General features: G+C 39.6%; 1 protein-coding gene across 3 annotated transcripts in view; it reads right to left on the bottom strand.

The window, feature by feature from the left end:
• The window catches only part of DGKQ (diacylglycerol kinase theta), a 98,624-nt gene that overhangs the window by 26,770 nt on the left and 45,955 nt on the right, over window positions 1-25,899 (bottom strand). For all 3 annotated transcript variants that reach the window (XR_012627024.1, XM_074855622.1, XM_074855623.1), the window contains exons 7-15: window positions 23,354-23,422; window positions 12,383-12,483; window positions 10,653-10,876; window positions 9,739-9,829; window positions 6,207-6,261; window positions 4,979-5,040; window positions 4,577-4,727; window positions 3,685-3,723; window positions 1,903-2,018 (exon numbers count right to left, since the gene is read on the bottom strand). Coding sequence is in view for 2 of the 3 variants with exons in the window: in XM_074855622.1 (XP_074711723.1) it covers window positions 1,903-2,018; window positions 3,685-3,723; window positions 4,577-4,727; window positions 4,979-5,040; window positions 6,207-6,261; window positions 9,739-9,829; window positions 10,653-10,876; window positions 12,383-12,483; window positions 23,354-23,422 (908 nt within the window). In the remaining variant the exon portion in view is untranslated. The remainder of the gene's footprint in view (window positions 1-1,902; window positions 2,019-3,684; window positions 3,724-4,576; window positions 4,728-4,978; window positions 5,041-6,206; window positions 6,262-9,738; window positions 9,830-10,652; window positions 10,877-12,382; window positions 12,484-23,353; window positions 23,423-25,899) is intronic.

Raw genomic sequence — 25,899 nt, 5'->3', positions numbered from 1 at the left:
TACATCTGTGCTTCTATTGACTTTTAAGAAGGGTTGTTTTGTTTTTTTATTTAAGTTGCAATTTGGGAAAATCATTCATTAACCAAAACACTGTGGCCTTTATCACCCATTCCTCTGAGACTACACACTAGCCCTTCATTTCCAATTTCTTTGTATTTCACCCACAAGAGGAATGTCACACGGAGCTAATAGTATCATAGGACAAAAGGATAATAGATGTTGGAAAATACCTCCAGAGGTCATCTAGTCCAATTGCTACCCAAAAAAGAGTCAACAACCATTAATTCGTTTACCCTGAGTAATTATTGATCGGGGTAAGCTGGGTGGCCAAAGCACATACAGACAAAACTTGAAATGTTATTTAGATTAACTCTTGGCTCATTTCAGTGAGATGACCAAATATAAACAATACATGTGGAAATGCAAACAAAATGTATGTGCATATGCACAACCCCTCTCTCCTTCTTACATAGTAGAAGTCCATCCCTAGAAGTCCCCTGAAGTTTCTAAAAAACACCTTGCATCAGATAGCATTATCTGTATTTTCTGGGCATCAAGAAGTTCACTTCAAACACATCTAGTGTCAGAAAACCAGACACACATACATAATCAACAGAGTGGAGTATGTCCAACTTCACACATTGTGCACCAAATCTGGGCTCATAATGCATTTGCCTAAAAACTATCAAAAACAATCATCCAAAAGTAGTCAGATCTTCATGCTGCATTCTGTTTCTGATAACAGAAACTCTGAAACCTAGTTTGGACAAGGGAGGACCTTGGTTTCTAATGATCTCACAAAACATAATGCTGATGCATGCATAAGAAAAACAGTCTCATTTTTTTTGGAGGGGGGATAGTCTTTAATCTTGTCAGTTTCATGTAAGCACTGCCACTAGTATCTGCTCATATAAAAAAAATAATTTTGCCTTCAGAAAACTTTGACAAGCATAGGACTCTCTAAATGGTGAAAGCAGGCATGTAAGTATGCAACTATGGCTACTGAACTTGAGACCCTCCCATCTAAAGTTTTTTCACAGTTCCCACTAATTATGTATTTTTTTAAGTTTTCACCCTTGTGTGAAGTTCTAAGAAGTCAAACCAAGACCTTCACTTCACTTGTCATAATGCAACTCCAGAAAGACAGTAACTGCAAGATACATAACAGCTCAGCAGAAGGTAACCATGTCTACACTCTCTTTTGGACAGAACCTACATCATCCTGGTTAAAAATCACTTTGCTCAGGAAGCTTTAACACGAAACTTATTATTGAACCAACTGATTCATAGGAAAGTGATTCGTAACCATAAAAATTAACAAATCACAATCAAGCCTGAATTTGTGAAAGGACTCTTATGCTAAGCCTTTCAAAAGATTGTTTTCCTCTGAAATCTACAATGCAGCATTTAAACAAGGTGAAACTCCCTCTGCTACAGAATGGGGGAAATGAAAATCTGTAAATGTGAAGACTAGCAGTAGTACCTTATCTCATGGTTAGTAAGGAAACACATTTTGTCCCCAAAACAAAGTTGTTGTAAGCATTTTAAGACGTGCCAGCTAAAATTAAAACCTCACATAACTTTTTGATCATTGAAAGAGGAAAAAAAATTTGGTTTTCTCCCCCTTATAGTTGTATAGTTATGCAGTTGTATAGTTATTCCTGACAACTCAACAGGACAAGTGACTTAACTCACAGAAGTATATCACATACATGAAGTACAGGTTCTCAAGTACTTTTTTTTTTTTTAAATCACACTACTTACAGAAATTTATTGTATGGCTCGAGTAAAATGTATTTTCATTTAGGAAATGTCCACTTTCATAGGACTTCCAGCAGAAAGAGTCCTAAGGTAGTTGGTTTTCTTTTAAAGACATATTTTAAATTCAAACCCATTTCTTACCCTAACTTCAGGAATCACCACAGCATTCAGAGGCTTGTCATTGACAGTTGTATCTTTAACTAGCATATATATTCTTTCAGCTTCAGAAAAGCATGAAATTTCAAGTACAACAGCACCTGTAAAGAGGCATCAGAACTATGTTTCATATTTTCTATTATTATTAGGAAATCAGTATCATCATACTATGGAAAACTTTACTGAGTTTACTCAGGACATTATTAGGTAAAAGCTACTCTGCAACAATTGTGGTTGTTTGCTATGAGTGAATTAGGCTGTTTTGTTTTTTAAGCCTTCCTTCATACCCCCAAACACATCCCAGATTTTTGTTAAAGCAAAGCAGTTTGAGGACAAGAAGAACTGCAGCACAGAACTGATGCATATTTAAAAGCTTCCTTTGGGCTTCAGAAGTATGTCCTATTTCCATACTCTTTATCATAACTAGGAGGCTGTTCTCATCATGTAAAAGCAACAAAGGTATCAGGTTTCATTTTGTATCTCATTATTAAAAATCCAGTAGTTCCATTCATTGGCAGTATCTCAGAAAGAATTATTATGAGCAAGGATTTAGTTTGAGAATCAATTTATGATCTTTATGTTGACTTAGATCCTGTATGGGGAAGTTGGGGAAGAAGGGAAGACAAAATGGAAAAAAAAAGAAAGTAAAATACTGACAAGTTATTTTAAAGTAAGATACTTAGTGAGGAGGCAAACTGGGCAAGACAAGATCAAAGTGCGTAATGGGCAGCATATGAGATGTCATCTGGTAACACAACTTGGCTGCAACCAAAAGTGAGAGTCAGAAAGTTAACAGAAACATAAAAATGCTCAGAAAGTGAAAAAGCACAAAAATCACATGGAAGCAGAAATATCTAAAAAACACATGCAGGTAAACTAGATTAAATGAAGCTGTGACATGAGAAGAGTATCACAGAAACAACTAGTCTCCATTGACAAATATGAAAAAAGGAGAAGGCACATCTGGAAGCTTTATCATTTTCCTTATGAAAAGACAGTATTAACTAGCCATGTGGAAACAGTAAATACACAAAGGAAGCACACATCAGTCTTCAAAAGCACACTACAGAAAGATTCATTTAGCAGTGATATGAAAGTTAAGCCTGCCAAAGGACGTGAAACATCTCAGATATGGACACTTAAATGTATTAAAGATAAATTCCACACTTTTAAGCTTTACTAAATGCAGATCTCGACCTGACCACTGCATTACAGCTGCACAGAGCCACAGTTGCTCTGGTTCTCAGAAGCCTCATGGCTTCTCCAACCTTGCTGAAATAAAATTTGTATAGCAGAAGCAAAGCAACAGCTCGAAGCATGAATGCAGAGACAAGTGTACTGATTTTCTTCAGACTTCCAGCCACTGAACTCCCACTTAACACTGTGGTAGATGAGAGTGACCGTGAAACAATCCCATCAAGTTCAAAAGCAGTACCAAATTTTAGTATTTTAGAACTCAAAATAAAGAGGGAGCACTTGAAGGAGTTCTGTGGTGTTAGACTACTCAGTTGACGTACAACTTCAAAACTCATTTTTATGATGAAATATTACCACTTTCTGGTACACAAAGCATGAAGCCAACCTTTTAATTTTTTTTTAATACAGTAACACTAATCCACTGCTCTTCATAAATACGTGTTACATTTTAGCTGCAGGGCTTTTTGCTTCTGTAATAAGACTAACATACTCTGAGCTTAGAGCCTCCAGTATTAGGCTGCAATTTTGAAAATAGACATCATTTGCAAGACTAAAAATTTTAATGCTTACCTTGTGCTTGATAAACATGACTCACAGACACTACATTTGCTGCAAAGGGTAAAAATATAAACACATAAAACCTTGGGTACATTTTGAGTAAATATTTAAAATATTTTTAAAAGTTACATAAACATAATATAAATAAATATTAGAAGTTATACAAATATAGGGAGAACCTCCAGCTAACACTTTCCCTCTCCTAAGTTTACTTTGCAAGTTAGAAAAGCTGAAGTGATTTTTATAGAAGGTGACTATGAATTCTTCCTGGCATTTAAAATTTAATTCCTCTTGAAGTTACATGAAAAATTGGGAAAAATGCTTCATTTCCTGAAACAAAAAGCATGACGCGTTCCTGACGCTGTTTATAGAACAAGTTGGTTGAAAGAGTATTATGAAAAATCAATTACACTTCTCTGAAAAAGAAAAGTAAATTCTTCTCACTAAGTGCTTGTCCATATGTGTGTGCGCACACTACTCATACTTCTCTGTGACCAGGCACAGAGCTCATGAACTACACGGAGCACAGCCCACACAAAAAATGTCAGAGGTTAATAAAGCCAAGGAACATTCATGCACAGGGAATTACACTGCACTGCCATAATTTGAATGGTGTAAGGTATGTACGGTTCATTTTCAAAAAGTGATGCTTTTTCACTAAAAAAAATGGTGTGCTCACATATAACTCAAGTAATGTAATAATAATTCTGTGCATAATGAGTTGTCACATCTCTCATGCAACCATGAACATGGTGAATAAGAAAGTCCCCTAAGAGATTACAAGGCAGACTGATTTTTCAAATAGGGTCAGAAAACATTAAGAAAAAATAAAAAGGAGCAATAGATGCTACTACATTTTATTCTGTATGAGTGAATATATCTCAAAATGCACCTGTTTACTTACTTTTGATAGCTAATTCATCCTTGAGAATATTTGTGTATTCTTCAGGGGAAAGCTGAGGTGGAAGGCCACCAACAAATAAATTTACTCGTACAATGGATTTACTGTTTTCCACAATGTAAAATCTTGTTTGATTCATCTGACGTATTGAAGTCTACCAAAATAAAGAAAAGTAAATGATGTGACATTTGGTAAAAAGATACTGTGAAACAAAATCTCAAATAGTTCTGAATTTAGCAATCAAGTCCTCTATGCCTAGAGAATATCACAAACAGAAACAACCTTCACTTCAAGCACTTAGCTTCTCTACAGATGAGCCAGCTGGGAGGGTAACTGATTACTTCTGTAAGAAAGGGGACTCCCTACTTGATATAAAGAAGGATTAAGTTTCTTTTTCAGATTTACCTTTCTTATGTCCTTGAGTCTGTTAAGAATCAGTTCCTGATTGTCCAAGACCATGCGCTGAACTAGAGACAGCAAGAACATTAATCGTATTTGAAAGCACTGTAAGTTATTATCAGGCTCAATTAAACAAAAACTATACAAAAAAAATAGGGAAAATTCACAGCTCTGTGTACAACTATCATTAACTTAAAGGACAAAGCACATCTGAACTACTCATTATTCCACAGAAAAACCACACAGGTGCTTTGAACACTCTGATTTTGTTCATAGTTCTTAAATACCACCCTCCTTTAAAAAAAAGGCAGAAACTGTTTGAAGCCACTCAAAATACAAGCAGTACTTTAGTAACAAGCTGTTTGACAGGGACTTTAAAACTGCATTCCCTGACAACTACAGTAATAACCAACTTCTGTATTTTATTAAAATATTAAAACAATTGTAACAACTTCCAGCTACAGCAAGGTTGTTAATGATGCTTTACAACAGAGCACCCAAAACCAACCAGGTAAGGTAAGATATTCACAAGGCTACAATAACCTTATAAAACAACTTACTGATAACGGTCACAAAGAAAGCAAAGTGTCAGACCAGTATGTGAACCACAAAGATATTTATTTGGGTGTGGACAGGGCATCATCAGACTACTTCAGTGGCTTTAGTTATCTCACCATGCAGCCTTACAAATAATGAAGCAAAAAGGGATGTGAACTTGGAGAACACCAGCTCAGCTCCTGCAGGATCACAAACCTCCTGAGCAATGCTAGAACTGTGTATTTCCGTACTTTGTAGTGCATAGAGTATCTGTGTGTATTATGTATTATCTCAGGACTCAAATCTGCTCTTGTTTGGGAGCAGTGTCAGGGGAAAAGAGAAGAGAAGGAAGGGAGCCAACTGAGCTTTACAACTAATCTTTACTAACTGACTGCAGTTAAGAAAATTATGTCAGTTAAAGGCAGCTCTGAAAACAGGGCTCTTTGCCAAAGTGTCAATACCCACCAGAAACCACTACTAAATCTTTATGTGATGATGAAGAAAGAGAACAGAACCATATTCCCACAGGACACACAAGACTGAAAAGAACCAATATTCTGATTAAGTATTTTAACATGATGGTGAAGTTTCATTTGTAAAGGCATTTAATGTAAAAAATTAACTGTGACATGTTAAAAGGAAAAAAAGAACCCCTAGAAGTTACAGGTGTGCCTTTGGCCAATACTCCTTCTCTTACCTTGCTTACTGCTCATAAGCACTTCCACCAATTTGAAATTCTGGAGGCACTCCGTCTGCCAAAAGATGCAACACGTAAATGTAGCTTCTGAATGAAATACAATTTTGCCAGATGTTTACATTATCTCGTACGCTGCACACACAGAGCATGGAAAATTAAACATTTTTAAATCAACCACGATGTACTTCCCCTAACCAACTCCTCCTGAACCAGGAATAATCTTCATTTTACACACTCCGCCTCCCAACACATGGCATCAGGCTCCTGTGTCCTTAACTACGTCAGCATCATCATAGCCCCAGGGTGAAGGGGCACCTGTGAAGCACCGTTAACTCTACCACCCCATCACCCTGCAGTGACCAGCAGCTCAACTAGGGTACTTCCAGACTGTCCTTTCAGAGAAAGTGCGCAGGACTGGGAATGAACATGCTCTCTGAGATGAACCAGCTTGGCAAAAGCAGGCTGACCGGTCCCCATCTGGAATGAAATCCTGATGGAATGAAATCCTCTTCACACGTGCCATAGTCCCTTCTCCAAACTATCTGCCAGGGACCACCCAAGTCCCTTGCAGACAGATGAGATAAGCTGGCACAGAAAAGAGTTGAACCATTTATTATGATTATCACAACCCTGGAAACATGTGACACTCAGGACTGAGGAATTCTCTTAATTTTGGCCTTGAAACTCAGAGAACAAATGAGTCTTGCTTTATATGTATTAAAAGCCTCAGTGGCCTACATTTGCTTTGCCTGAAATTTGATGAGAGCGACTTGGAGAGGATCTTCAGCACAGGCAAATTCTGGATACTAAAAAGAGACTTCCTGTATGTGCATCTTCATACAGAAAAAGGAGAAAACCCTTTAAAAAGCTATTAATATCAGAGAAATTGCAGTTGAGCCAAGGATTTAAGTCTCTTACAACATAAAACTAGCTGGTGGTGTGCTCATAAGCCCCAACTGCTGAATGAAATGTGTACACTACAGCTTCAAGCCTCCACACCTGTGTGACTGATTGAGACTGTCAGTGCCTTGGCACACTTGCAAGTTCTACTAACATGTTTCCTAAAAGCCATGCTATCTTGGCACCAAATGTAAGAAAGACAGGCAAACTGAAAAGAGATCATCTTCCAAGGAAAACATGGGCATCTACAAGATTACAAGATGTACCTAATGATTTCCAATGAGGTGGAAAGGAATGCAGATGATAAAGAATATGAACGCCATTCTGCCTTGAGTCCTTCCTTGTACTCCTTGAGGACTACAGTGATGCTGTTCGTCACTGTAGGGAGAAAATTTGCGTGGCCAAAGCTGTATGTTCAAGCTGGCCAGCACTGTGAAGGACAACAAAAAAGGCTTTTTGAAATATGTTAATAGCAAAAGGAGGATCAGAGATAACATTGGTCTGTTACTTGCAGAGGTTGGTCACCTCACAATCAGGGATGTAGACAAAGTGGAGATGTTTAATGCCTTCTTTGCCTCTGTCTTCAACACCAACAATGGGCCCCAGCACCCCCAGAGCCCTGTGTTGGAAGACCGTGGCTGGGAGGATGATAAACTCACAGCTGACCCTGAACTCGTTTGAGACCTGCTGTTCCAGCTGGATGCACATAAATCTATGCTGCCCAATGGGATTCGTGCCAGGGTACTGAAAGAGCTGGTCGATGTCATCATGGGACCTGTCTCCATTATTTTTCAATGGTCTTGGGAGGCTGGAAAGATCCCAGTCAATTGAAAGCTGGCAAACATTGTCCCAGTTTATAAGAAGGGTAAGAAGGAAGACCCTAGTAATTACAGGCCTGTCAGTCTCACTTCAGTGCCTGGTAATATTATGGTGAAGGTTATTCTGGGAGTTACTGAAAAACACTTGAGAGAACACAGTCATTAGCCATAGCCAGCACGGGTTCACAAGGTCCTGCTTAACCAACTTATTTTTCTTTTATAACAAGGTCACCCATCTAGCTGACCAAGGGAAGCCAGTGGATACGTTGTTTCTGGATTTTAGCAAAGCTTTTGATACTGTCTCTTACAGTATATCCTTCTGGATAACCTGTCCAGTACACAGCTAGACAAGTACATAATACATTGGGTGATCAATTGGCTGACAGGTTGGGCTCAAAGGGTTATAGTAAATGGGGTTACAAGTCACCAGTGGGGTTTCCCAGAGCTTGATTTTAGGGCCAGTGCTCTTTAATGCTTTTATAAATGATCTGGATGCAGGAATGGAATGCACATTAAGTAGATTTGCTGATGATACTAAACTAGGAGGAACTATGGACTCCCTCAACAGTAAACAGGTCTTACAGAGAGATCTGGATAGGCTAGAGAGCTGGGCCATCACTAACCATATGAAATTTAACACAAGCAAGTGCCAGACTCTCCACCTGGGGCAGGGTAATCCTGTTTATAAATACAATTTGGGGTACAAGAGGCTGGAAGGCTGGAGAACAGCCCCATGGAAAGAGATCTGGGAGTTTGGGTTGATGTCAAGTTGAATGTGAGTCAACAAGTGTGCCCTGGCACCCAAAAGGGCCAACCGTGTCTGGTGGTGCATCAAGCACAGCACAGATAGCCGTTTGAGGGAGGGGAGGGGACTGTCCCACTCTACACTGCACTGGTGTGGCCCCACCTCAAGTACTGTGTGTGGTTTTGGATGCCTCAATATAAGAAGAATGTCAAACTAATAGAGTGTGTTCAGAGGAAGGCAACCAAGAAAGGCCTCAAGGCCAAGGCTTATGAGGAGTGGCTGAGGTCCACTGGTTTGTTCAGCTTGGAGAAGAGAAGGCTGAGGGGTGACCTCATCATGGTCTACAACTTACTCAAGAAGGACAGCAGAGGAGTAGGTGCTGATCTCTCTCTGGTGACCAGTGATAGGACACAAGGAAATGGAATGAAGTTGCATCAGGAAAGTTCACATTGGACACTAGGAAAAGGCTTTTCACTGAGAGGATGGTAGGTCACTGGAACAGGATCCCCACGGAAGTGGTCATAGCACTGAGCCTGTCAAGAGTTCAAGAAGAGTCTGCATGGTGCTTTTAGTCATATGGTTTAGTTTTAGGTAGTCCTGTGAGGAGCAGGACATTGGACCCAATGATCCTTTTGGGTCCCTTCTAACCTGAGATATTCTATGACTTCCTTTGCAGAGCAGCACAAAGAAGTAGCAGACAGCATAATCATCCTAACAGTGAGTGCCAGTTCCCCAAGAAGGTAAGATTAGCAATGTAGCTACATACAAGCGTATTTTAAATAAGACATAAACAACCAGGAAAAATATACTGCATGCCAAGAATCATTGTGTTCATACAAGTAAATCTGCTTGACCCAGAAAGACAGATGGTAACTTACACTACAGAGCAACCAGGTCTATCATCAAGACTGTAGAAAGTTTTGAGCATCATACCAGTCACAAGAGATCATCTACCAAACATCAACAACATTAATATTAACTGCAAATGGACTGATTATAATTTTTCCAAAGAGAAAAACATACACACCCTTTAGGTGATATATCGACATATTTATGATCTTTTGTTTACCTGCTTTCCAAGTAATGGAAGCACTTCTTTGATCACAGTCTGTGTAGTGCTATCCTTATTGACTCGTAGAGAAACATATGCCATTCCCACCCTAAAGAGAAAACAAATACTTATTTTAGGACAATCAGTTGACCTATCCTGTGTGTACCTTTTTTACCTAAGTGGCAAATTTTCTATGGGGGTAGGCAGAAATTTGTAGTAGTTGAAGCAAGTTGTTCACTGAAGCTCACGGCAGATGCAGTATTAGCCCCACAGACAAACAAAGACTTTCATCTCAAGGAACTGGTCATTACAATTGTAGCACTGCAAATTAGTTTCTTCCTAGACACAGAACTACCTGCAAGTCTTTCACAAAATTTGGCAATGTAGTTGCATTAGTAAAATGAACAAATGTTTAAATTTATCCCATTGCTCTTAAGAAATGAATAGTCACCAGCCAGTCTTGTTTCCTCTGCTAAATATGCTTAAAATGTGTATTTTCTCGGTTGTAAATGGGACAGATTTTTTTAACTCCTATTGTCACATCAGAAGCTACACTGAATTCTTCCTATTTAATACTTCTTCCAAAAAATTATCAAGCTTTCAAGTGACATGTGTATGTTATCATTTGTTTACAGATTTAGTTAATGTAAAGTTGCATCTTCTTGGTCAAATGCATGATAATAGACCTGCACAAGTTACACAGTATATTCCAGGCATGTAAAGAAACCCACGAGCACATTTCCAGGCACAGAAATTAATAATATGTATATTACTTATTCAGGAAAATAAACAGAAGAATCCTGAAATACAGAAGAAACTGCATTCTCTGTTCTACTTGTGCAACTTCAATAACTGAAACACACCAGGCTAGACTACAGAGAGCAAATGTAGCAAAGCAGGATAACATTGGGATAAAGAAGGAAAACACTCACTTCAACCAGGCAGCATAAATTCTGATCACTTCCTCATCCTTTGATTTGGCTCTGATGATCCATGCTTCAGGAACAGAGTCGCGGAATACTGAGCCCAAGTTGCTGTCCTCTGCAGCATCGTTCCTGTTGATAACATCATCAGACAGCAACGCCTGCTGCGTAAAGGTCTGAAGCTCATACTCCTGCTGGTCATCATTTATGTAGTATGCCCTCAAAGCAGCCTCCTACAACACAGCAAGATAAATTAACATTTTCTTGAAAAGACACTGTTAATACCTGGATAGCCATAGACATTCATAAATACCTTACTTATGGAACCAACCTTTAACACATGTTTTAGCACAGAACAGTGGATAAATAGCAATGGCAAAAAACAAAATGAGAGAAGTTTTGAAAAAAAATTTTAGTAGAAATTACAAAAAGAAAACCTGAGATATCAATGGGTTTGAACACAGCCAACAGTACTTTTGTCAAGCGATAGTCTTTTTAACTCCACAGATCAAATGTAAAAATTCAGCACTAGTAAAACTACACTCACTGCGTGCAAAATTTGCTCCACGAGGAAAATGATAAATTACAGTTGATTGTGCCCCACTGTGCATATTCGATCTTCTTGCACTAAGGGGATGCTGAAAATTAGTGAGCTTCTCAGCCACAAGGCTGCCCTGAACCCACACACCTGTGAACAGGAAAGCTAAGGGCTGTCCTTGGAAGATGCAAGCAATCACAGGAATTTTACATTCATCACTGGCCCATGCCTGAAGCACCTCTGCTAACACAGACACTGCAGTGAATACAGCCCAGTAAGTCACTTATAAGAACTGGTACTAATCTGCCCTGGTATTATAAGCAGTAGCCTGGGAAAATGTGCTTGAAAGGCAAGTAGCAGTCCTAAATAAGTGTTTTCAGCACTGTACATAATTTTCCTTGAAAATCTTTGACGTGCAGAACACTACAAACAATTTTCAAAACTCCTGTTGATTTTGAGCACACTATCAAGATAAAAATCTTCATGAACTGTAGGTTTAAATTGTAAAAATTCTAATGTAATAAATTCTCCAGACTCCTGTGCCAAGCTCTTTATGAATCTGAATCCTCACCATGCTCAATTCTACTGTGCACCACCCCATACCCTCTCTGGACTTCATTTCTGTACAGTATGGGGTCTCTGCCCAGCCCAATAAATTAAGATCTGTACAGAACATTCGATTTAGTACCAAGCAATGTTTTCACCCCAGATGGACCACGGGAAAAGCTAGGGAGTGGCCACCATGTGATCAATAATTCATTACTTTCACAGCCAAGGAGTAGAGGTAACTATGGCATGCTTCAGTCTTCAAAGCTGATTAACTGAAGTACAATAGTGGTGGCTGTCCAGGATAAATGTCAAACCACTAAATACTATAGAAGAGGAGAAAGATCTAAGGAGCTGATTATCCAGTATTGCTCACATCAGTAAAATCAATCAGTGTCGCACAGGCAAGGAGAATGCTTAACATGTGATGTGGTATGGTCCCCATTATGCTACAGATACGTAAGCAATCACTTCTTCAGATGCTCTAAAATAAGAGCACTACATGAAGAAGTCAAATTACATTGTAATATTATAGCCCATTTACAGATCTTGTTGTTGAGTTACATTTGTAAAACCGTTAGCTTTTGACTATTGTAATATACAATCACAGGTCCCTTTATCACACTGAAATATTGACCTTCACCGGGTATCTTACCACAACTTCTTCATTTTTTGCAATCCTTGGAACTGAAATCAGTCGAAATTGATTGCGTTTCACTGCATCATTCCCATCAAATATCTTTACTGTTTGTTTACCTGAATGAAAACAATTACTGTATTTCAGTAACACACCCCTCAAATCATAAAGCTACCTGAATAGGAAGCATATAATGAAACTATTAAAAACCTGCTTTTAACCCACATCACAAGCTCTGAGGCTGAATCTTTTAATTTTTGTTTTGTTACTCTTCATTTAAAACAAGGGTACATTTGCGGAGGAAAGTGGAAAGACCATTTCAAATAATCATAGTTTTATCCTGGTTTTTGATACAACTGTTTATATAAAACTATACTGCTTATGTTAACAATTCTTCATCCGCAGCATTCAAGACTGCATTTATTATTGACTAGTCCAACAACATGAAAACCAAGACAGAGTGTCATCACCTTCAGAACAGCTCCCAAAGCACTGCCAGTTCTAATCATCTCCTTCTGAAGAAAGTCCTTAAAGTACCTGGTTAACTGTACAGACAACAGGAGAAAATATAGGAACAACTGAAAAACTAGAAGAAAGAAGGTACAGCAAATGAAGAACTACAACCCTTTGCTGTCTTTCATTTCACTAAAGCCTTATCAAATCCATGCTCGGATCATGGATCACATGTTGTTGCACAGACAGCTCTGAAAGGGTGAAGAGTTAAGGATTTTGGGTTCACCTTTCACAAAGATGAGTTAAGACTCAGTTTGGTACAGTCCACTGTATGACCAAGTTTCTCTCTTATTTAAGTGACTATTTTAAGAGCAATAGCAAAGTATAACCAAATTCTCATAGAACAGGCAGTTTTGGAGAACTTTTAAGAACAAATGAACATTGTCGATCCAATATGTGTGTCCTTACAGCCTATAAAAAGGAAGCAAGTTAATTAATCCAAATCAAAAAGGAGATTCCAACAAGACAGTCATTGTGTCCTCTCCTGATCACATCTTTATGAAGACACCTGATGAGCTGTTCAGTTTTGCAGGTTCTTTCATGTACTCCCCAGACATATTTTACAACAGACATGACTATTCTTCACAGACAGAGTTTGTGCTTTTTATTGCAGTGTTGGACTGAACTGCTAACAAAAGCCACTCTTTGTTATAGCACAGGGTTACAGACTGATCTCATAACAAATCTGTGTAACTGCATTCATCATAAAGTAATAAAATCACTAGAAGCTATCACTTGCAGACTTGAAATGTTAGAAATATTAACTGAAAGCCACATACATCAGCTGTAATGTCCACACAACTGGTTAATCATGCAGTGTGTTAATACATATTGTAAAGGAGAGACACATCACATGCTGGAGTCTACTTCCATCTTTCTCTTACGGCTTGGAAATACTTTGTAGTATGGCAGAAAGTACTGCAAGCCTTTTGCTCTCAAATAATATTGGCATTTAGGTTTGAAGAACCACATTAGCAAACTACCATTTGTCACAGAAGAATCAAAAAGAAGAGCTAGGATTGGAGAAGCAAAAAACCAAACCACCCCTAACTGATGGCTGAAAAAAGCAAGCTAGAATCCCAGGCAGAAATGTTCATCATTGGGTATTTCAATGCTGCACTGACACATTATGAGGAAAGGCTGCAGAGAGTAACTGCTTTGCAAGGACACTTCAGTGATGTTCTGCTAGGCTTCTAGAGCCACCTGAAACTCAGGTACATGGTGTCTGACCTCAAGGGAGGTGATTCTCCCCCTCTACTCTGCTCTCATGAGACCTCACCTGGAGTACTGTGTCCAGCTTTGGGGCCCCCAACATAAGAAGGACGTGGACCTGCTCAAGTGAGTCCAGAGGAGGCCACAAAGATGATCAGGGGGCTGGAGCACCTCCCCTGTGAGGACAGGCTGGGAGAGTTGGGGTTGTTCAGCCTGGAGAAGAGAAGGCTCCAGGGAAACCTTATAGCAGCCTTCCAGTACTTAAAGGGGGCTACAGGAAAGGTGGGGAGGGACTCTTTATCAGGGAGTGTAGGGATAGGATGAGGGGTAACAGTTTTAAACTGAAAGAGGGGAGATTTAGATTAGATGTAAGAAAGAAATTCTTCACTGAGAGGGTAGTGAGGCACTGGCACAGGTTGCTCAGAGAAGCTGTGGCTGCCCCCTCCCTGGCAGTGTTCAAGGCCAGGTTGGACGGGGCTCTGAGCAACCTGGTCTAGTGGAAGGTGTCCCTGCCCGGGGCAGGGGGGTTGGAACTAGATGATCTTTAACGTCCCTTCCAAACCAAACCATTCTATGATTCTGTGAAGGGAGAGCAATAAAGCAAATAGCAGTATCAACAAGCCAGGACTTCAGGAGAGCAGACTTTGACCTGTTCAGGAATCTGCTTGGAAGACTCCCATGGGATACAGTCCTCAAGTGAATGTTGTAAAGGGCCTCAGGCAAGAATGCACCCAAGGTCAAAATTGCTATAAGTGGCCACAGACAAGAATGCACCCAAGGACATAATTTTTGCAACTGTCATGGGTACATCCTGGGGAGGGCAGATAAATGAGCAGACACCTGTGGAAACCAGATAATGAACCTGAAAAACTTTACAGAGCGATAAGCCAAGACAAGACCTTATATGAAAGAAAGACTCAAGAGTTCATGGAACGGATACTAAGAGACACCTCTTCAACAACCACTAGGGACCACCGCAGACCACCGAAAAGCCCCATGGAACCCCTCAGAGACCCTCCCCCAGATTTTAGTACACTTCTGCTATATATTAACATATGCATTAGATTCTCTGGAAATGGGCAGGTACTTCTCGGAAATTGCACGAGTATTTATTTGTTTTATTGTATAAATTGAGCGTGCCTTTGTCTTTCGGCATGCATGTTAGGTGGAGCGATCCCCCATGCATTCAGTGCTGCAATAAAGAGAATGCCTGCTTCTTAATGCTACATTGGTATTAAGAGGTTTATTCCCAATTTCGGTGACAAGAAGAGGTAGTGGAATTTCAAGGACTGCCTCCTCCAATCTCAAGAATTGTCCATCCCGACACTCAGGGAAAAACTCAATCCCACTATCTGTCATTGATGAAGATAATAAATAGCACTAGTCCCAGTACAGACCCTTGAGGACACCATTTGTTACTGGTTTTCACTTAAGGAATTGATGTGAAAGAATAAAGGGATAAGCAGGAAGCAAAAGAACTGAAATACTATATGAAAGTCAAATTGAAGAAGCAAAAATTACTGCCTTTCTAAACAGTATCCACAACATGACAGATCTTTGGGCTTCTGGTTTTGCAGGTTTACTTCTGGCTCCTGTCAAGAAGAATGAACTCTGGAAGTGTAGCTCTGATTTATTCTTCCCTGCATGACTATGCCTCAAGTACTCTTTTGAGCGTAGTTAGCTGAAACCTTTTACAACATCTGTTTAAGACAAATAATCACAATTTCCACATACAATGTACACTCTTTACAGCAAGGGAGAGTGAATTATTCTACTGGTGAAGAGAGGTTGGGATGTATAATACAATACATCAGAACTTTTCAAGTATTTTTTCTAATATGAGAAGTATTATCAGGTGGATTTGGCTTTTCAGTTTTCCAATTATCAACTTAGTCATTGCCAAATTTTTTTTAGTTACACTATGAAGAACATTTAAATATGATCAACTCTCACTTCTAAAGTATCCTTGAAACTCTACTGTCATTGCACTGAGACTACAGCACATGTCAGAAAGCCACTCCTTCTGGATTTATGTCAAAAAAAGTAAAGTTCTTTTAGAAACAGATTTCTCTCAGAGTGATCTCCACAGTGACTTTAGCATAGACAAATTTTAACCAAAAGTCACAATGTGTCCTGGGTGACCTTCTTTAGGGGTAACACAACTTGAGAAAACACAGCAAACGCTGGTTACTGACAGCACAGCCAATGTTCTGAGTATGAACTTTCACAACATTATCAAAATCTCTACTGTTTTCTCTAGCAATCCAGAGGGTAGACAACCATCTGAGAATAAAAACATTCATCCAAGTTTTAGTACTTGATTTCATTTGATCTGCCTTTGTAGTCTGCCCTTGTTAGATACTAGCTGGCCTGAGAGAATCCCTAGCAATTTTAACTGCAGGTTTTTTTAATGAGTGCTCTACTTCTTAAGACCAGCCAAATGTTGCAAAAAGTTGGCTTGACTCTTAAAATAAATCGTTTTACAAGGAGGAGTTTAGATCTACAGACCGGTAGTAAGTAGGCTCAACTGCATTTCTTAGCTAAATACACACAGCATGCTCAGTCCCTATTTCCTTAAGGTAATCTGGTTATCCGTTGTACAAAACAAGCTCAATTTATCAGTAAAAAATCATGTTTAATTTTGTCACTGTCTTCTTCACAGGGGACACTTTCACTGCAACCTGATGAAAGATGGCTTTCTTACAGGTGAGCTTCTGGCAACACATTAACAAAAGAACAAAGAGGTACTTATTTGACCACAATTAGTCATCCAGAAAACCCCTTCCCAATTCATTCAAGTGTTCATCCACAACCTGAAAGTTAAGGGGTGTCTTATGCCAGTCTGATTTGTCTAACTAGCCTTGGAAAGAAGCTCAACTATAATCACTTTCAAAGCTAGTTAAAGCTCTTTCTCCCTCCTGTTCCAGTTTTTAAATATTAGAAAATGATCCAGTTATAGAAGTGAAGTCTACATACCACTACTTAGTATAAAAAAAACTTGCTAATATGCAACAGATGCACATAACAAATTTTGGTATTTAAGGAAATTACTGCTGGTTTATAATATTGACACTTCACTGCCAAACATCTTTTATCTTTTCCTGTTGGACCAGACTACACAGTATCAGGACTTTTTCCCAAAAAAACACATTACTTTTTTTCTTATCATAGGATACTGAGTTGAAAAAAACCTGTTCTTCATGTTTATGCTTTTCAAGGGAAAACAACTACAAAAAGGTCAGCTCCAGGCATAATTTACCAAACTATGGAATTTTAGTTCAGAGGCTAAGATATCAAGTTTTCTTGGGAAAAGGATAAACAGCATTTGATGAGTCCAAAGCTCATGACCTTTGACTTCCAAATCCCCACAGACAGGACATAGCTTCTGAAAAGACTTATGTGCGGCTTGTGGCACAGAAAGGAAAATGACGTAGTCTTGAATGTTTCTGCCACTGAAGAAAGCTAGAGGCCTACACCAAACATGTTGGTGGCATTTACTCTTAAAATACTAGATTTTAGCAACACCGCTTACTAAGAACCATTCTCCCCAACAAAACTTGTGCTGTCCACGTGCTTTCTGCTCTCCTTCTCTAGTGACTGCTACTTCAAATTACAACAGTGTGGACTGCCAAATTTTGGGTTATTTCAGTATTACTATTCACAACTTACAAGGCAGCAATAGAGTAGGTAAGAATTGTATATTATTTCTTTTATTGGTGTTGCAGTCTTTCAGAAACCCAGACTGTTCCTTTCCCCAGCTGTTCCTCTTCCAGGAGAGCCATTTGCAGGTGTGTCACTTCCCTGAACCTGTTTTCATGAGCAGCTCAAATCCCCCTAGTTCCAAGACAGTTTTGAAGCACCAAGCTGTGTTAATAGCTATCATCCAATACTGGTAGCCACTTCTTCACCATTCTTCTCCAGCGTGGTTTTTAGAACTTCTCCAAGCATATACCATATGTATCACCACTTGATCTGATTTACACTGCTTCTCCCTCTAACTTTAAGGCTCCAAATCTATTTAAATCGTATTTCAAAGGAACATGTCACATGCTTAGTTAGCTGTAAGTAGTTTGAGCAGAGTACAATGACCTTCTTCATGAAGCCCGAACATTTTCATAAGTATCTTTAGAGGAAAAATCCCTCACATCCACACATGGTGTCTTTGCTTCTTCCTGAAAACAGTTTGTTCCTGCTTGCAGAATTACAGTGAACATCTCCTCCACACTGTCAGCAGGTTTGGGACAAGACATAAGCAAGCCCTGTGCCAATGACTTGGGTCTATCTAATATAAGAACATTTTACCTCCCTTACTCAGCACGTGAACAGCTACCTGAGCTGGCAAAAGTGGGGCTGTGGAAGGACATGCTGTGAAAAGTATGTTTGCTGACAGCACCGCAGCCCCCATTTCTCTCCTAAGACTCCTCTAAAACTTCCTTAGAGAGGGTTTTCTCCTGATGGCTGCATTTTGTCCTACGGAAGATGGGCACACATTGAAGCAGACATTTCAAATGCAGCCAGTGAGTGCTGAGACACGCTCACAGAGCAGAGAAACTCCTAGGTCAAGACCATGCCCTTCACTCTTCACATGTCCCTGTCTGACAAATGGGTTGCACACACACACAGCCAGGAAGTCTCTTGAGCCCTCAATATACCTCTTGAAATGTGTCAGCGCAAATTTTCAGTGGGCTGCTATTGAGGAACTGTACACAAGCATCAAGACTAGCAGAATGTTAAAGCAAAGAGAATGCATAATCACACAAAAAAAACAAAAAGCATGGATCTCCATGTCATACTTAAGTATCTATGGTTAAATTTTTGATCTGACAAGCCTTGTCATAAGGACCAGTAAGGCAGGGAATAAATTAACACTAGCTAATAACATTTGCGAATCTTTCTCCATAGCCTTCTGGCAATGATGCTACAGAACTACAGGAGGATTCTTTCAACCTTTCTTCTTGAAGAGATTTTCCATAAAATCTCTCTACATTTTCAGGAAGTAGTTAAGAAGAGGCATTAGCCTTTCCTGAAATAGACATCTAGAGCAGCCAATGTTTTCACTACCAACTGGTATGGCACGTCAAGAATGAGGGGGAAGGGATTCAGGGAACAAGAGAGGGACAGGCAGACTGAAAGGGAACCAAGCCAAAGGGGCAGCAACACTGGGGAGTAAATGTTGTGTTTGGGGAAGGACGACAACTGGGAGAGACAAATTGGAGAAGAGCACAAAACACAACTTGGTGAGAAGTGAAAACAATAGTGTGCAATATCAAGTGTCAGAAAAGGCAGATGAAGGGGGTTGAGGGAAGGAGTGGAAAGGAAGATACACACAATGGGGAAAGTGAAGCAAAAGAAAAGTAATGTGTGATTTTTCAGAACACTCATTTTTCTTTTCCCAGTAGTTACAGGCAGTTCAGCCAAGAAAAGAAAATACACAACCTCTGCCAGCACTTAAGGCACTAATTCATTCAACACAGTTGAGCATAATCCTCTTTTTCAAAATACCTTCAAATGCAGGTGTAGCAAACTGTCTTAGGGTAAAAACGTTTTCAGCAAGACACCAGGTACAGTAATTCAACTTGTAAATGAGTATCTCCTGAAGTGCCACTGAACAGAAGCTTTTGTGAGGAAAGAAGTTAAGGATGTGGAGAAGCAACATCCCTCAACCACTATCTACGAGGAATAAGTTTTAAAATCAATAAAAGCTGCCCAGGCCTTGCTATACAGTAGTCAAGTATCCTCAGCTTTTATTGATTCCTGGCAAGCAATTAGGGCAGAATCTAATGTGTTTTCGTGATTCCTGCAGATTATCACATAAGTAATAGCTCTTAATCACTCATTTTGTATTTCAGGAGTTACTGAGATAGCTCCTCTGGGATTCATTTGTTGCATATATAAAACAAACCAACTTTTTCTTTTTTCCCCCCTCCACTAAGTCTTCATATTACCATGAAATAATAGGAATGATTTTCAAAAGTTTGCCTTTAACTTTTGAAGCTTGGCAGCTTACATCTGTGGTTGCATCTTAGCTGAGACCAATGAATTCTGTCTCCAGGAAAATGAGAATAATCTGTTGGTTGAACCCTAGTTCAACATTCCATCTCAGAAAGGACAGACAACACACACTCCTGAAAGCCACCCCTAAGAAGCACTTTTAATCCCCTTCTCTACCTCCACACCCAGCTACCTGACATCTGTCAATACAGGGCAGCTTTATCAGTTGTATATTCCCAGAACGATCAAGAATTATTTCAGTATGAAAATGGACTTTGGGGCTCAACTCCTTCCCCAGGCAATACAACTAACTACACTAATGAGGGAATCCATGTTATGTTTATCCTGTTATCCTTGTAACCTTCAGTCCTCCTCAAGTTAATTGTTCACTGTGTAGACAAGTCCTTAGAAGCTGGCTCATGGTATTGGACACAAGGATTTATAGTTCTTTCCCAAACCTGCTCCGTGAGCCTGTTAGATCTATCACCTCAAAAAGTGTAGGGTTGTGTTTGTGCTTTTGGCTTCAGTATCTTGGTAGGGTAAATTTCATGGCTGATTTAACATATTTAAGCTCCCAAAATTAAGACTTAAATCTTCTAACTTTACACTTCACTCAACAAGCCTACTATAATGCAAAGGAACAAAAGGGACTAATCCAAATTTTCTTCTAGTATTAATCTACAGACTTTGCACCTTTGTTATTGGCTTCCTTCATATGGAACAGCAAGTCTTTACAAGTCAGTATTATTCAATTTGTTCTGACTTATTTTCACTGTTTTTAAAAATACGCATCTGTAAAACATGGAGAGCTGGAATTAAGAAAAGCTATGCTATTCTGGTATATAATACAGTTCAGACACTCCTGAGGGAGAGCATGGCAACATCCCAAAAGATGTGGCAGATGTACTCAGTCAACACAGAGAAGCTAATGAGCAGCACACTCTCGACCTATATTACACAAATGGTATTACCCAGAGACATGTAGGTACTACAACCATGCCTCTGTCATGTTTAATTAAATAGGGTATAACTACACACACACACACACAGAAGCACAATGGCTGGCAGGTGAACCCCAATAACTTTGTTAGAGAAGTTATCAGAGAAGCCATGCCCTGCCTGGTTGGAAGGGCATCAGCCCCATGGGCTGGGGCTAGCACCCACCAGGTGAGTGTACAGAAGCTCTGTGGGTCACCTCACCAACTGATGAGGTCACTCAGGATGTGGGGCTCTCTGAAATGCATGGGAAGAGCCTTCTGGGATTGTACAAGAGGTGTTAGGGGATGTTTAGGGGACAAACCAAAGGCAGGGGAAAGGAGGGATCCAGGTGGTTTGTGGAGGAATGAGTACGGGAAAATAGAGGGATAAGGAGGTAAAAGAAGCTGGTGACATGTAAAGAGGTTGCTGACTGGTGCGCCTGCCAGCCCATGCCCTGCACCTGAGCAGCACAGTCTGTCCTGTTTTCTCATTAAATGCTATTTCCAACTCTTTTTGTGGGTGTGGTTTCAACTCTTGCATGCATATGTGCATACGGGTTTCTGAATGTAGCAGCTGAAGCAGGACTGCAGGACCCATGTGTCCATGGTGCCAGCAACCAGAGTGACAGTTGTAGTGTCAGCACCAGCAAACATTAGGTTGGACTCACTGACACGCAAAGTAAGTGGCCTGGGAGCCATGTGTGCATCCATGTCTGAGTGAGGCATCTCATGGAGATGACTACTGGAGAGACCAGGAGGTTCAGGATGACTGCTGGGAAGACTGTGGGGGCTGGGGGTCCACCAAAAGACCTAGGAGGGGAGGGGGTCTGTGTGCATATATGTATGCACACATACATGCACACAGCCACACACACATGTGTGTATATATATATATGTATCAGAATATGGATATGTATATACACACACACTTTCCCACTAACGGACCTTCATTGTGCTCAGTCACAGAAGGGACAGGATGCTGCTGGGCTCTACACTGACTTCTGTTTCATGAAAATGTGTTAAAGAGGAAGCAATTTGTTTTAATGCCACTATACCAATTCTTTACACAAGCCTTGAAAATGTACCATCTACTGCTGCTTTCTCCGGTCCACAGAGGGACACTGTATATGAACAAAAAACACAATGACGTTTGTACCCTGTCCCCAATTTTCATATCTTTTTTACTTCTTTTGGGAAGGCTGTCTAAAGCTGAACTGTCCTGTACTTCAACCAATCTAGCTGAAATATCTGGATACATAATTTACTCTCTCTGACAGTCATGAGTAAGGGAAATAGCCTTAGCTGGTAAAGTATAAAAGTCCTGACATTCAACCACTTATGTCACTTACAACACTGGAAAAAGCGAAAGTTTCTTAGGTAAACAGCAGTTAGTCAGAGCCTGGTCCCATAATAAGGGAGCAAAGTGGTGGATCATAACTTGCAGTCATTAAGACACACCAGCTTCAAATTTTAAGATGTGAAATAAGAGGATGCTTGATATCACTTCCATAACTGAGTTAATTATTTACTGAGCTGGATTTTTTTAAAAATCCAAACAGCATTGCATAATTATCCTATTAATTCGCTAAGAATTTTAGGCTAAAAAAGGAAAAAGTCCTATTTATTGATTTGAAATGTCAGTTTTTACAACAATCCATGCAGCTACATTAGGTAGCAAGTACAATGTTTTTCTAGTTACTAATACGGATACAGTGGGTGGGATGCCCTTAAATCGTTCTTGCCTTAATCTTCTGAAAAGTAAGAGTTTGGCTAATACCAACCCCAAAAAACTCCATACATGTAAGAATTTAACTGCATAAGCAGCAACTGGTCCAGCTCAATCCTGATGCAAAGGAATACATACACTTTTACTGCAACATGTCCAAGCAAAAAAAAAAAAAAAAATTCACCTGGTGTCTTCAGTAAGATTTGGATCCAGCTATGTTAAAAGAAAAAGGCTTTGAAAAGACAAACTGTCTGACCTTTAAATTGGTTACTTATCTATGGATTGATGGATTAACACCATACTTTTTCTTTGATTACCAAGTTGAGAGAAATGATCTATTTGTCAGGGTAATGAACAGACTGTCACTTATGCCAATCTACCCATGGAAAATAGTGATAAGATACGTAAGACCCTGGATAAATGTGTTGGAACAAAACTCTGGACCTCAAATTGATACCTAGCATTAGAAAAACAGCCATTTAATATTTTTTCATAAGGCAAAGCAAGTTATGATTATATGAATAAAGACTGGAATGGATGACTATTCACCACTTACTAAATTCTGCTTACTTGAATCTGTTGAAATTTGGGCATCTTTTGCTGATCCCTGTGTTGACCCATCAACATCATCATCTTCATCTGTGAAAACAGAAACACTTTAAGAAAGGAGTCTTGTTAATTTGAACTAGAGGGGAAAAAGAAGTGTTTATCATTTAAGGATGGTTTCCATCAAAGAAGCTAACACAAAAGAATCCAGTCAGAAAAGCACTGTTTCTTCTTCTGTCTCTTTTATGATAACAATCCATACTATAAAAACACCATTAAAAAAAATAAACCTGCATTGTCATGTAACTACAGTGAAGGCATACCTGAAGTCATTCTATTATTAGCTTTAATATTCCAAGTACTGCATTTCATCCCTTTCTCAAGATGCAATGCTTGCCTGTGACTAAAGTATATATGCTTTCCATTAAGTTTTAAAATACCAAATCAGTCCAGGAATTGCAGTAACAGTTTTCCAGTCAGAAATGTGGGTATTATATAAATAATTTCCATAACTGAAAAACAGATTTGTTGACACCCAATGAGAAGGAAGTTACTGCACTCCAGAAGAGGACTTTGACAGCAGCTCACCGCTCTCACTAAAAGCTAGGAGCTAACATGTCAGATAACAACACAGCCTGTAAAATCACACATAAAATACTTAGAAAATATTAAAATACAAGCTATTAACATTTGCATTTGCTTCTGTGAAGATAACATCCTGACTGCATTCTCATTCCTGACACTCAGGTCCATACAGGAAGACTGCTGCAAATCCAGACGTGACATTTTTTCTTCTTTAAGGGTAGTAGAAGTGTGCAACATAAGCCAATCCAGTGTGCTGATCATATAACAGTATTCATACTCCCACCCACTGAAACTCCCAGTCAGTCTTCATCGGGATGCAAAGGTCCCAAAAGCTATAAGCCAGGCAACAGCTTTATAAAAACTATGCCTTGAAGTTGATCAAGAAAGCAGGAAATCAAAGCACGAACCAAGAGAGAAAAAAATAAAATCAGTAAAGACAGCTCTTCAGAGCAAAACAGGTACTAGGGAAGTCAGAAACCTAATGCAGAAAAACCTTCCAAGAAGCAGAATTGCAGCATTACAAGAAGGGTACTTAGCAGAGTCCTGAACTGGAGGCCAGGTAATTTACTAAATATTTGGGTACTGCTTCAACTGACTACAAGAGAGACCAATATAATGTTTCCGGATTGGGATTTTTAAAATCTAATCGAAGGGTTGAAATACCTTCCCTGTTATAGTTGTCAGACAAACAGATTAAGTTTCAGATTGGAGAGAAATCTAGACAATATGATCTTGAGACACACCCTGAAATAAATGGAAGCTGAATGCCTTCTTGAATTTCACTTCAGATAAAATCAAATTAAAAAAAGAGTAAGTAAATACAACAAGAAATGAAAGATTTCCTGACTGCTCCCAAACCTCCCCTTTTTCTAAGTTTAAATGGGAAAAAGCTGACATCTTTTATTACTCTTTCTCCCTCAGTCTGGACAGTAGGGAAACCTACACTAAGAGCATCTTGATATTATTCTAAAGAATAACTCCTTTTGAAATAGTACACTAAGACAGGCGTCTGTTGGAGGAAGGGGAGAGAACTGGCCTATCATTGCTTCCCCCTGGTAGCCCAGGAGTTTTGAAAAGTCACTTTCAGCACAGAAATGTTCAATGAATGTTGGCATTTACTCAGTGGCAAAAGCTAATCTGGACAAATAGTCCCCAGTAGGTCAGTAATGATGTGTTTATTCTTTGTCTAGGACAAGTCATCTGGCACTTCCCAACCATCAGCTTGGGAAGAGCTGTGCCTGCAGCAGTTAACTAATCCAGGTGACTACCACAGACCTCCTCTGAGCGATTGTGAGAAACAACTTGTAACTCTCTGAAACAGCTCTTGAGAGAAACAGGCCTGTGAGAAACAGAGACTGAGCAAAACAGCCTGAGAAAGAGAAAAGGGATGGGAGGCAAGCAAAAGCCCTCTGAGCCAACAAATGTCTCACTTCACAAGTAACGAAACTATAATCACAGGTGGATAGTGAGGAGTTTGGAGCTGATAAGGTGGGCTGGATAGGCCTTGTGAAGGCAGGATGGTTCTGCTCTGGTGCATCTTGTAAAGTTTCAAGGGCCATCTGTCTGGTGAATGACCTTTGCTTCATTATCTGCAAAGTGCATATTAAAGTTGACACCCCTGCATATGCTAATGAAGATTAACAAGATCATGCTAATTACATCATCCCATGAAGCACCTTACCCCTCCCCATCCATGGGATACGTAGGTATGTGGGTTGACCTAGGGGACGGACCCAAGGAAAGTGGGTATAAATCGAGGGGGGGGCGAGGAGTGAGATATAGAAAGAAAGGAGTGAAGTGAAGTGAAGTGAAGTGAAGACAATGCATCCTTGAACCCTCAGCAGAACTGATGCAGGAACCCAGACCAGTGATCTCTATTTCTACCTCTACCTCTCTTCTTTCATTTTTTTCCTTTTTCCTTATTATCATTAGGTAACACACTTGTCATAATTTGTTACATACTTAGTCAATTATTGTGTATCCAA

The sequence above is a fragment of the Strix uralensis genome, chromosome Z, assembly GCF_047716275.1.
Source record: "Strix uralensis isolate ZFMK-TIS-50842 chromosome Z, bStrUra1, whole genome shotgun sequence".
Classification (NCBI taxonomy): domain Eukaryota; kingdom Metazoa; phylum Chordata; class Aves; order Strigiformes; family Strigidae; genus Strix; species Strix uralensis.
The sequence above is the reverse complement of the archived record's forward strand: the minus strand, read 5'-3'. Positions and strand labels throughout refer to the sequence as shown.